Source organism: Neurospora crassa, linkage group III, assembly GCF_000182925.2.
Source record: "Neurospora crassa OR74A linkage group III, whole genome shotgun sequence".
Classification (NCBI taxonomy): Eukaryota; Fungi; Ascomycota; class Sordariomycetes; order Sordariales; family Sordariaceae; genus Neurospora; species Neurospora crassa.
The window spans coordinates 3,258,792-3,271,492 of record NC_026503.1 but is presented as its reverse complement, the minus strand read 5'-3'; the positions used below and the strand labels follow the sequence as shown (position 1 = coordinate 3,271,492).

The 12,701-nt window shown below is 51.6% G+C and overlaps 2 protein-coding genes across 2 annotated transcripts; one reads left to right on the top strand and one right to left on the bottom strand.

Moving 5' to 3' along the window:
- NCU00275 (hypothetical protein) lies at positions 1–2,887 on the top strand. The gene is made up of 3 exons (XM_952653.2): positions 1–322; positions 490–1,530; positions 1,603–2,887. Exons 1-3 carry the CDS (start codon positions 271–273, stop codon positions 1,794–1,796), a joined length of 1,287 nt encoding a protein of 428 aa, XP_957746.1. The 5' UTR covers positions 1–270; the 3' UTR covers positions 1,797–2,887.
- mus-21 (mutagen sensitive-21) lies at positions 2,855–12,555 on the bottom strand. Its single transcript, XM_952652.3, has 4 exons — positions 12,047–12,555; positions 11,937–11,984; positions 3,153–11,861; positions 2,855–3,074 (listed from the first exon to the last, which is right to left on the bottom strand). The coding sequence occupies exons 1-4, from the start codon at positions 12,087–12,089 to the stop codon at positions 3,055–3,057; spliced, it is 8,820 nt and encodes a 2,939-aa protein (XP_957745.3). The 5' UTR covers positions 12,090–12,555; the 3' UTR covers positions 2,855–3,054.
- Positions 12,556–12,701: the final 146 nt, after the last annotated feature.

Below are 12,701 nucleotides of genomic sequence, written 5' to 3'. Positions count from 1 at the left end.
ACGCTCCTACCTAGTGCTCCGTATATACCATCGTTAGCGACTGCCCTTGCTTCCTTCTTTCGTCCTAGGTATTGTCCGTAGCCCAGTCACTCTCGTTTGGCTGGAACATTGCGAGCAAAGTGGACGGCGACCGTCCCAAAGTCGACTCGCCACCAAAACCAAACGCCGCACGAACGGTTTGGAATTCCCATCTTCATCAATTCAATATCTTCTTTATCCGTACCTTTGCCTTTTGTTCCGGCATCTTGCCGGCAAGCCTTCCTTGGGGCCATGGATGACGACTTCCCCTTGAGTGATGCGGCCTACGACGACATCTTTGCAGGTACTTTTTTACTGCGCTTCACCTTTCTCCCACCTCCGACCCCAAAACCCCAAACCTTTTTCTGAAAAAACACCTCCCTTTCCCCCCTTCACCACTCATAACTAACCCTACCACATTGTCTGGGCTGTGTGTCTAACAAGTTGCGGCGCTTTGCCCTTTACAAAAAGACCTGGACCTGGACGCTCTTCCACCACCGCTGTCCAGCGTAGCGCACCCGAACCCTGGTGTTCCTGTTCCTCAGTCGCTCCCTTCCTTGGCGCCTTTGCTGCAGCAATATCCGGCCCCGAATCCGAACTCCAACTCGGACAATTCTCAAATTCACGGCCAGCGACAACAACACCCACACAACATTCCTGGGCAAACCACAAACATACTGCACTCACTCTCAATTCAACCCCAAGCGCCTTCTCCAGCAAACGCTTACATAACCCCGCGAACCTCATTACCCTGTCCGCACCCGCAAGCCCGGGCCGAACCCGGCCGTCACCTCGACAACCGCCAATCTCAAGCCGCTTATTTGCCCCCGGCTTCTCGCGCCCTACCACCACCTCGACCGCTGCCACCGGCGCTCTCTTTTCTGCTTTCTGGATCTTCTTCTACCCCAGACAGTAGAGGAACCAGCTTTGACAACAACGCCGACCCCGCGCTCAACACCAACCTCGCCACAGGCTCGCGCGCACCTGGTCTATTTGTCACCCCCCATCGCAGCGATCGAGAACCAAATAGTGACGACTTTCTCAACGAGCTTGCCAGTCGAGACTTTTCCAGCCCTTCGCTTCCACCCCAGACCCCGAGACATCTTGGCGATCTTCTCTCTCCTTCACGCAACAGTTGCAACAACACCATGCCTTCGAGGAGGGATGAATCCGCCGCAGAGGGCTCTCGGCGACGAAGCCGAGGCACCTCTCACAACATTGTCAGCTTGCCCACACTACCACCTCAGTCGTCCGGGGCTCCCAAACGGAAAAGAGAAGACGGGCTAGAAATCAGGGCACACAAGCGAAAAGCACACGTGCTGCTATCCAGCGACGACGAAAAAGATCCGTTCGGGGACGACAATTTCATGGATGTGGTCGACTTGGCGGATACGGAAGAGGTGCCCGAGAGTATGCGAGCGAAGCCTAGGCCCAAGAACGAGATCAAGCTGAGCGCCTTCCAATGTGTCATTTGCATGGATAATGTTACGGGCTTGACGGTTACGCATTGTGGTAAGCTTTTCTCTCCCTTGCCCGTCCCTTTCACTCTGTTTGTTCACGGCTGACAAATCTTGTAAATACTAGGTCATCTCTTTTGCTCCGAATGTCTCCATTCCGCCCTAACCATTGATCCAACCAAGCGAACATGTCCTGTGTGTCGTCAAAAGATTGATAAAGCCCCGATAGGCGGCAAGTGGACAGCGAAAGCTAAAGGCTACTATCCACTTGAATTGAAGTTGGTGACCAAGAAGAGCTTGGGAAAGAGGGCCGCTCAATGACAGCCCTGTTAGCGGATATAACGAAGACCACTCCCACCACTTTGTCAGCCGAAGACAGCGACAGACAAAGCGGTTGTCGATATACAAGTATTTGTCCGGACATATAAGGACTGGAGGGCTACGGATGGCTGCATCGTGACTTGCATGGCATGATTTCGGAAGGGCAAAAGCAAAGAAGCACAGGGATGCAGCCGAGACCCGTGGTATTTTCATATGCCTGAACAAGATCACTACACATATATGAGTGGTGATAGGAGTTGAGGCGGCACCGGCTCAGAGCGTGGATGACTTGGATGACAATAGAGCATCCAACTGCCTGCTTGTGGACCAGGCCCAACTTTCGACAGACCAGTGAAAGGCGCCCATCTATGACATACCACGACGATCCTGGAGCACTAGCTATCGAGACTCGAGAGACCGAAAGCCGATGGCCCGGCCCAGCCCAGCCCAGCCGCTAGTTTATTTACATGCTGAGACGTTGCTACCCACTTCGCTATTCCTGGATACAGCTCGGACAGAAGAAGAGTTTTCTCCTATTCTAGGGGAAGGAATAACACATTGCTTGGCGTTTGGCAAGAAGGTATCACCCTTGTGTCGTTAGCCAGTCACCAGCGAAACGCCAGCGAACCGATGGAGAAACGTGGTTGGTGGCCAGGCAGCAGCAGAAAGCGAGCCAAGTGGTTACAAAGGACCTAAGAAGGTGTCTTTTTTTTTTTCCTCCCCATCTCGTCGGTTTGGTTGGTCTCTCGGATGGAAATAGCTAAACGAGGACATGATGGCATCAATTGCATGGGCAAGGGAATGGATGGATGGAAGGAAGGGCATTACTTACGGCGTTATAGATGACGATGACGAGGAAGATGAGACTTCCAAATCTCGTGTTGTGTGATAGATACCCCCACCTTTTTGTGTTTTTATTCGACTGTGTATAGGGGAGTTTTTCTGTTTGGTACATATCCGTATGGCATACTAGGCTTTGTTTGGCCTGTCTCTTTAGCGTCTACTTAGAGTGAGGATGATGATGATGATGATTAGCATAAGCATAAAACAATACGAGGCGTGTCAAATTTGATGAGTTGGGTTATCAAGAGAAAAAGAAGCTATTATGACCAAGTACAAGACTCTCAGATCTATCTCGATGTTTCCACGTCCATATCTATAGACATATATAAACCCACAAATCATATGGACTTCCTCCCCATTTCTCTTCTAGCCCTGGCAAGTACGTCTTGAGTAGTTTCCTTTTACTGCTCCTCCATCAAGCATAAGCAGCCCAACCTAGATAACCTCACTGTTAGCAATCTCTCTCTCTTGCACACACATTCAACTCACAACCATGAAGCGTAGACAACTTACCACAAAACAACACCGCCAAATTCCTCTCGTCAGTCGCCTGATTGATCAAATCATTCACCGTAGCCATCACGCTCAACGTCTTACTCAACTTCTTCCTTACCACCTCCAACGCCCGATCCGCCTCACTAGGCTCATTGAGGTTCTTCGTCGACTTCTTATCTCCAGCCCGCCGCTCATCCTCTGCCTCTACCACGTCATCTTCACCCGCCCCCACCCTTACATTCTGCAACCTCGCCATCCTTAGGGGGCTCATCGACCAGCTATAAAGCGGATCATACCTCAACACGTCCAGAATCGTCATGATGCTGTACGTCTCCTCGCGCAGCGCGTCCAGCGTGAACTCGCAGCATCGCCGGAACACGCCCTCGGTTTTGGTTATGCCCATGCCGTCGACAATGTCCCGTGTCAGACGGAAGGGAACCAGTTCCGGCACCGGCAAGATGCGGCCCAATTCAAAGGCGACGCCCAAGTCAATGTGCACTACCTCTCCCGTCTTGGTGTCGAGCAGAATGTTGTGTCCGTGTCGGTCGCCCAACCCGAGAACGTGGCCGAGCATGGAAATGGCGGCCGTGGTGCGCGTGTAGGCGGTCCGCCTGGCGAACCACTCGTCCGGGTCGGGGAACCATTCCATGAAGAAGTAGCGCATCACGGGGTGGAACCTTTCGGTTACCTTGCGGTAGACGGCCACACGCGTGTCGACGGATTTGGATTGGGCGTTCATGATCTCTTTCCGGCAGTGCGACCCTTTGAGGTCCTTGGGGTAGTAGATTTCGTGGGCGGGCATGAGGTACTCGTGCAGTGGGATGGTGTTGGACACGAACTCGATGACGCCGGTCGTTTCGGTGAGCGGGAGGACTTTGTAGGTCCGGATGCCGAGGTTGCGCTGGCGAGTGGCGCGGTGGTGCTTCAGTAGCTCCGAGACGGCGGCAAAGACTTGCTCCATGATGGCGTCCTGGCGGAGGTCGTCGTTGCCGCCCTTGACAAGCTGCTTGTACTGTCGGCCGTCACTGCCGATGGCCGTGATGATCTTGGGCGCGGAGACGCCTGAGGCGATAGACATTTGGGGTTCAAACTTGACGATCATCGGTACTTGGGAGTAGTCGCAGCTTGCTAGCAAAGGCATTTGCATGGTCGGCGGCGGGATCGGGAACTCGGCAAACGCGGCGAGAAATTCCAAGCCTGCTTTTGAGTCCTTGATGTTCATCTTGTGACCTGCCTTGTATTTCTTCGCATCGCGGTCCATGGCGAGATTGTGGTAGACTTTGCTTGTAGCGTTAATCGCCAGATAGATCTTGGCGGCTGATGCACCACTCTTCTTGATGGCTCTGGCAATCTTATCCGTCGCCTTCTGTCGGGATAAAGCAACCTCATCATTCTTGATGGATCGTGCTTTGACTCCCGACCAGATCTGGTACATACCGTGGTAAGGGTGGTCGAGGCAGATGCTATAGACCAATCCTATCAGAGTGATCTGGAAGAGCCCTTCTTGATGCTGTAGGCGCGATGATAGCTGATTGATCAAGGGTGCGAACTTCCGAGTTGGGACTTTGCTGAGGTACCTCTTCACTACCTCGTTGACCATGTCGTCCTCCGAGCACTCTAACCACAGAGCTGTAAAACGGAGCGCATCATTATTGTACTCGTCCGATGCCGCGAGAGAGAGTAGGTAGTTCTGCAAACTCAACCTCACGAACTCAGAACGAGTCTGTTCAACTCGGCGGAGCTCCTGCTGATCGAGGTCAAGCCACTGCTTTGCCTTTGACAAGTGCGAAGAATACTTGTTCTTGAGTTGCGAATCCCGGGTGCTCGCAATAAGAGCTTTGAGCTGTGTAACCTCGTCATTCTTGCCCCTTTCAAGATTCTGGAGGCGAGCAAGATCCTCAAGGCCATCTGGGTTTTGGAGCTGTTCATCACAGAACATGGCGAACTGGTGGTAAACCCGGCCAGCTTCCTTTCCTTCACTCTTGCCTTTCAGCTCCTTCAGCGCAGGTTCGAGATAGTTCTTCTGAATAGTGTCTGGACTCTCTAGCCGGGCAACCGACACCTGATACCCAATCTTCGACAAGAGATCAGAACGGCTGACAGGAACGGTTTGCTTCTCTAGTGGGGACTCTTTGTCAATGTTCTGCAGCATCCGAATGGAAGAGATCATCTCGCCTTGATCCCATAGCGAGTTAGCAGTCTCCATCCGAATTGCTGCGTCGACAGCAAGCCCCATTTGTTCACTCGGTCTTATGAGATCTGTGAGTGTGGTAGACAAGTTCAAAGTTTCTTGTGTGGCACGATGGAACCGGTAAATATCAGAAGAGACCAGCATGCCACGAATTTGCGCCAGACGAGCATTTGCAGGTGTCAACCTCGCTGGCCGAAGGTTGTGGCGTTGACTCCACAAGCTCAAGGTTGTCTCCCGGCACGAGAGGATCCGACTGACATCGTCGTACTGCCCACTCATCATCCACTTGGACCGCGCTTGGAAGTCTTCAATGATGCCGTTGAGCTCGGAAAGATCTCCAGTGTTCAGGACATCATCGAGTTCAGCCAGTGTGGCGAGAGCACCCAGCTGGTGACGCAGTGTCAATGTGTTCAGGCTTTTCCCTGTGAGATGTTTGAGAGTTTTCGTAAGACCGTCGTGAACCGCGCTTCTTACCATGTTGATGTCAGAGGCTTGATGCATACTCTGATAGGCTTTGTACACAGTTACCGCCCAGTTTTCGGTCGCAGCCGGGGCAGGAAGATTCCATATCTCTAAACGCCGTGCTGTGATGAACGTGGAATCAAGAGATGTTGAGGACCCGTCCAGGCTCTGTTGCGTCTGAAGGAGAGAGTTCGACAGGCCAGCGAGACCCAAGCTGCTCAACGCCTTGATGAGCGCCTGTCCGTCTTGCTGTGAAGCTACATCCCGGCGCCTCAGGTGACTGTCGTATTGGGCTCCACGAAATGCTAAGCTCTTGGTCCCGTCGTTCTCGTACTCGAGACGAGCTAATACAGTCGAAAGCGAAGCGTCCTGGGTTAAGCCGTAGTAGGCATCCGGATCATCGATATTCTCAAAAATATCCAACAAAATCTCGCTCGTATCCCCGAGTCCCTGAATCGCGGACGAACGGCGAGACTGGCGTGTAATCTCAGTGGATGCCAACTCGGCGAACAGCAGAGCAACTTTATACATCCCGCATCGCGTAGCAGCGGCCGCGGCGATTGAGAAGTTGACCTCGAGCCAATGTAATCGATCTGCTATAGATGTCTCATTTGGATTTGCCTGTGTTCTTAGGTACAGAATTGTGTTGATCAGGAGCTTCTGGTTGTCCCTGGCTGCTGGTGAAGTGGAGGTCAGCCATTCCTTCAAGGCTTCCGAAAGCTTCTGCTTCATCCCTTGGGTCTGATCTAGCTCGTATTCCAGCACATTGTGAACGATGAAGGGGAATGCTTGCTCAGCAAAGCCCTTGACCTTTGTCAAGATGGGAGGCAGTACTCTGAGTGCGACGCTCCCCGGTACTGACTGGGCTAAGAGTGTGGTGAGTTGCTGTGCCCACTCCGGACTTTCCAGAAATTCCGCAGAGAATATCTCGGTCTCATTAGGGTGTTCGACACTGAAGCGATCGGACCGGGGTATTCGAAGCTCTCCCCATTCCGATGCTACTAGCAACGACTCTGAAAGACTCTTTTGACAGGCGGTGATCAAAGGACGATCGTTCTCATGGAGGGCATCCGATACTGCTACACGAAGGGCAGCCTCAGCCAATCCAGCCCTAAAGCCGTCGCTACTTGCAGTAAGGGCTTCAATAAGGCTAAGAAGGGCCTCCTCTGACTCCATGAAATCAAAGTTTACCGGGGATTTCTTCCGATACTCCTGAAGGCGCGATTCACGCAAGAGCTCTGGTGGTACGTCGCCTGAGGCTGCATATGATCGACCGATCACTCGCCCGGCCCATGCCAAGTACTCGCTGCTAAGCTTCTTGGAACCACAGCTCATCCAGACAGCAGCACCATGAGCTAACGCCTCTTCGTCGCTTTGGATCACGTCCAAGCGACTTGGTGGTGGAACATTAAAAGACCCACAGAGTATTGACAGAGCAACCGATCGAGCCGGCCCGTTCAGGAGCTGGTGCTGTCGACCCCAATCCTTGAGAATCTCCAGTAGCAACTTGCTCTCGTGGGTACCCTTCTCTGCATTACCCATGACACGAATATTAGCAGCAGACTGGGTGATGGCCTCGAAAGCTTCCTTTTGTGTCTTATCCTTCCATGCATTGGTGGTGTAGTTGGCCAGATATTTGGAAAACCATGCGTGAAAGAGCTGCGCCTTTGATTTTGTCGCTTTGAACTGGCTCTCCTGCGTTGTACTAGATTGGCTCGACTCGAGGAATACGCGAAGATCAGCCAAGCATGAAAGAGCATATCCAGCAAGGAAAGAAGGAAATCGGATTAGATGATCGCTTCCCTCAGTAATGAGATACTGGGTGATTCCCAGGGCATCATCAGCGCACTCCGGATCAACCACGAAAGCCCGTAGAGAATGCAGCAGCATCTCTAGAGGGTAGCCATACAGGGCCGTGTCGCCTGCTAAGCAAATGAGCACGCGGATCTTCCGCAGCACGGAACAGGCATGCAATGGACCTAATGCCGGGTGAATCGTGTTCAGCAGTTTTCGGGCTACGAATACAACAAGAGCGGGTGTCCATATATCATGTAGCTCGTAGTTGGTCCTCTTTACGAGGTGTAGTATCTGCCGCTTGAGAAACTTGGCCTTATAACTTGGCTGCTGGTTTGGTGGAAGCATTGTGTCCAGATGACCAAACGCTTTGATTTTGTCCATGATATCCGCTGCATAGGCAAAGTTGGCGGCATCTTTGCGAAACGAGTCTTCGATAGGATACTCTTGGTCGCATATCTCGAAAAAGATTGCCAGGATGTCAGCGAAGTTAAGAATTATGTTGCTGCTGTAAGGCTCCGCCCCGATGATTCTCCTCACGCGGCTCTCTCCAGTGACTTCGTTTGGAAGACTGGAGTCTTGTGCAATGCTGTACGCCACGATCTTGCTGAAGTTCTGCGTGACCAACTCTTGTATACTAAGCTTCAAAGTTTTAGCCAGCTCGCGAGCGTCCGTTTCATGGCCACGCATGATCATTATACCAACAGCTTCTGACTGGCTCTTGGAAAGGAGCTCTGCCAGGTTCGAAAACCCAAATATGCTGTATGGAATCTCGTCGATGGAGTCGATCGCTAGCCAAGTATAGAGTATCTGGGGAGCAAAAATCGTGAACAACTCTTGAGGGCTGCTGAGATTGAGGCATCTCGACACCCGCTTCAAGCAACTTGTCGCATGGCTTGCCGATGTTTGGTTCTTCCCAGGTGTCTCGAAAATGTGATAAGCACACCGACGAAGCAATGTAGGCCATTTGCACGCGAGTTCCGCCAGTACAAACAGACGGAACGCAATACCCTCCATTCCTTCACCGGGAAGCACTTCGAGGATTTCGACAATTATGTCGTCGTGAGTTTGAAGAACATGCATCCCAAAGATTCTCGGCAGGTTAATGCCAATAAAGAACTTGACATCCATGGGTGCGTCTCTTAAGATCGTCAGAAGCGTAGATCTGGTGGAAGGAAGCTTCAGAACCTGTGAAGCAAACATAGGATTGACCTCCAGTAGACGGAAGAGAAGTCTCGAAAACCAGATCTGTGCGGTAGATGAAAGAGAGTTGTTGGGCAATGCACGTTTTATGAGATGGTCGTAAATGTCGCCAACCAAATTCGAGATCTCGAGCTCCTCATCGGTCCACATGGTGATGAATCCCTCCATGATGTCCATCACAGTACACATGGCAGCTTCACAACAGGTATATTGGTTGTTGCTGATCGTCGCAGCGATCCTTTCAATCATCCTTATCGCGAGATCAACAGGTGTGACAACATCGGATGCGAACAACTCCTGCATGAAAAGCCGGCAAGACAAGAGATCCTCGTCGGAGAGCTCCAGAAGGTGATCCACGATCGGATCAGGCACCCGGCCAAGCTCCCCGTCATCCGCACGGATGATCCTAAGTAGGTGTAGCCGAAGGCTGGTGTCGAGGTAAAAGGCCTCGGGAGTGTGTTTGAGTGTGATGTCCCTTCTGGATAGGAACCTTTTCCCCGCTGTTGTACTTTTTCGAGTTTCCTGGGAGTCGAACTCATCATCAAGATCCATAGACGCTGGATCGCTGTCCGTGGGGGATTCTCGTCGGGTTTTCTCCAGCAAACTGTTTGAAACTGTGGCAAAAAGCCTGAGGGCATATGGTTCCTCGCGTTTAAAATGAGTTAGCTCAGCCTCACCCAGGGTAGGGATGTAGGGCGCAGAGACTTCAAGGACAAGATTGAAGAAATCTTCACTCTGGGGAGACTCAGCAATCGCCTTTATCATGCCCTCAACAATACCAAACACGGTTTTCTCTAGATCCCTCGACATGGAAGAGTTGAGACCCACGAGCTCGGGCATGATGAATGCTCCGACAATACAAGTCGAAGCGACGCTAACGAGGCGATCCGTAGACACAGGGGCTGCGCTGTCGCTTTCACCACGCTTATGCCATAATTCTACCATCTGTAATAGTTCATCAAGCTTTGGGAAGAGCAGTTCCAGAATCAGCCGCTTTGCCGAGTGAGAACTCGACGAATCAGCAGCCCGGATTTCCTCTCTTTTTGGCTGATCAGTTGATGTTGCTTTGTGTGAGTCCTCTGGGGGGGCTTCATCTTCCAAGAGCAACAGATACCGTAGCATCGCATGACGCTGCTTTTGGACTGCTCGGAACTGAGCAACGGGGCCGTCAAAGACAGTGAGAGATGTGTTCATACGAAGAGGCGGCATCTCATAGCAAGCCCGCAGGAGGTTGATAAGGTCAACCGGTGCTGCATGTACGCCATGAACTGAAGCATATGCGGACTCGCATGGATTCCACTTCAAGAAAACCCATCGAATAACGTGACTGGAAGTTGATTGACTGGCATTGGGGAAGATGGCGTTGCGGATCCGCAGTAAGGTCAACATCAGCACAGGGGCCGAGTCAACGAGCATTGCCGGTCCGCTGATATCGGCAGTCGTGATGATCTGATTGACGTCGCCAGCTATTTCATGGTCAGAAAGTAGCTTCGCTTTCAGAATCCAGTTCAAAAGGACGCATGCAGAGCGGCTCGTAGAGGGTAAGCTCAGGGATCTGATGCCAATGTGCCATGCTTGCTTCCACATGGCAGAAAGGGATGGGTCGCGGGACGTTTTGTGAGCCGCCAGGCTAGAGCATGCAATCATTGCCCACGAAGCTACCAAGCCTTGTTTCGCAGAAATGAACTGTGACAAATCCACCAATGCCCCCTTGACCTCCTCGAGAGATGGATGCTTCAACGCGGACAGAAATGGTATAAGCTGTAGAGCGGTGAGTTGTACCGCGGGATCCTGCGACATAAGCTTTTGGTGTATTCGGTTCGAGCTTCCTATCACTCGGCGCCTCTTCCGTGGTTTGTCCGGCTCATCTTCTAGGTGTTGACGATCGCGTTGAGAGTTCTTTGCGTAGACTATCTCCAAAAGGGCAATGTTCTCAAGCAAGGCCCAGTTCTGTTCCCCGGCTAGGTGATATGGACGTAAGCCGAATACCATAGTCAATGGGTGATCTGGGTGCAGTTGCATCGCTGAGAAGGTGACGTCTCCGAGCTGAAGGCGGGTTTTGTCATCCCGCCTGGAGTACTCGGACCATAACGAGTCGAGCAAATCTTCGGTATCTTGCAAGAGCTTATCATCCGTCGCCTCCCGAAGCAAACTCTCCAAGTACAAGTGTATTCCATATAGGGTCTTGAGCATCTCATCCTTGAGGGAAGTCGACATGGCGTCTCGAGATAAAGACCGAGGTTGCCAGCAGTGCGATAACACTGGGACCAGTGCCGTGGTTATCGTGTTGGTCAGGGCTATACTTTCGGTCTGTACCCGCACTAAGATGTTGTTAAGGATGGAGAAGGAATCCCTTTGCAGCTCGCCTAGCTTGATGTGACGAAGGGTGAGCAGGCGAAGCACAAGCTGAGAGATCCTTTTTGCTCTCCTCAAAACTGGCGCATTCGACGCTGATGTGAGTGCCTTGACACATGCTAGGAATTCGATGGCCAGTTGGCCATTCACCTGGACAGATGCGGATAATGGTCCAACAGAGCCCGCTCTCGAGGTAGCAGGTGTTCCCGGGGCTGGGGAAGCGCGGACTGAAGTGCCCGAGTCGTGTTCGGCAGCCTCTAGAAAGCGGGAGATGGCATTCAGGCACAAGTCGATTGAAGATTCCCACTTTTCGCCTCCGAAAGCGGCTAGGTTTTCGACGTTGACCTGGATGTTTAGAAAGGCGCTCAACACCTTGACGTATCCCTTGAGAAGGGGCTCGAAGAAGTTGTCGTCGGAATCTAGAAGAGTTTGCGTGATATGATCGGCGATGGCCGTTGCTGTTTTCCTTTTGATCTTGTAGGCACCATGTTGAACAGCTAGACGGAGTGCTTCGGCGCAGCCCTCGAGTCTTTTAACACAGCTATTGCGTACGCTGTCGCTTTTCGAAGATTTCAAGCAGCTGAAGTAGTCTGCTTTTTCGGTGAGGGCGCAGGTGAAGAGAGCCTCATAGACATAATGATATGTCTTGTCATCAAACAATTTCTGGCTGTGACTTTCGGCCTGGGAGCCTGTTTCGTCGCCCTTGAAGTACGATATCAAGCCTGAACCACGAGCCGTTAGTCTGGCGGCCACACACACACATACAAAATCTGTTGTTTTATGTACGGGCCACTCACTCTTAAGAGCGCTAGTCCGTCCGGTGATGGTCTTCCCGTTAAGAGTGACTGTGTGTTGTGTCAGGGTAACTATCACAATGCAGTCTTGTTTGCTATTTCTCTTGGCCTACCGATGAGCTTCTTGAAGTCTACCGTCTCGGTTGCTGGGGCCATGGTGAGGGGGGCGATGATATGGTTGAACAGGTGCGGGAGAATACCTGTTTGAGGGGGAGGGGGGGATAAATAAACAATAATAACAAGAAAGGAAAGAAAAGAAAAGGAGAGAAAAAGAGAAAAAGTATGAAGTGGCTCAAAGCCAAACACGGCCACTGCGATGCCTGGAATCTAAACGGACAAGGCAGCCAGGGTGGTGGTTGTCAAGGAAGCCATGTATGGGCACGACGATGCTTTTGGTCCGTCAATAACACCGTAATGGCAAAGCAATTCGGCACTTGAGCAGCACGGTTTTTGTGTTTTGGCAAATCCAATACATGCCGAGGAGAGAAAAGAAGATGGGGAAGAGAACCTCAAAGTGGTTGAAAGGTGAGAAGATGGGCGAAAAAAGACAACTACTGCCAGGGTATCATGAGGCGCTATAACATGAGATTACAGCGCTGCTGTTGCTGCTGACGGGAACGCGTGTGATGGGCGACAGTCGTTTTTTTTTTTTTTTTTTTTTTGTTTCTGGGAGGAGGACCGGGAGAGGAAATGTCATGTCCAGGAAAGAAAAGAAGGGATTTGGAGAGAAACAAGTTTGAGATTCCGATATTTCAGTCTTTACCTACC

Coding starts and splice junctions, on each gene's coding strand:
- NCU00275 (XM_952653.2), top strand. CDS start 271: ATGGATGACGACTTCCCCTTGAGTGATGCGGCCTACGACGACATCTTT. Junction 323..489: donor CTACGACGACATCTTTGCAG/GTACTTTTTTAC, acceptor CTTTACAAAAAG/ACCTGGACCTGGACGCTCTT. Junction 1,531..1,602: donor CTTGACGGTTACGCATTGTG/GTAAGCTTTTCT, acceptor TGTAAATACTAG/GTCATCTCTTTTGCTCCGAA.
- mus-21 (XM_952652.3), bottom strand. CDS start 12,089: ATGGCCCCAGCAACCGAGACGGTAGACTTCAAGAAGCTCATCG. Junction 11,862..11,936: donor ACGGACTAGCGCTCTTAAGA/GTGAGTGGCCCG, acceptor CTCGTGGTTCAG/GCTTGATATCGTACTTCAAG. Junction 3,075..3,152: donor TTTGGCGGTGTTGTTTTGTG/GTAAGTTGTCTA, acceptor GAGGTTATCTAG/GTTGGGCTGCTTATGCTTGA.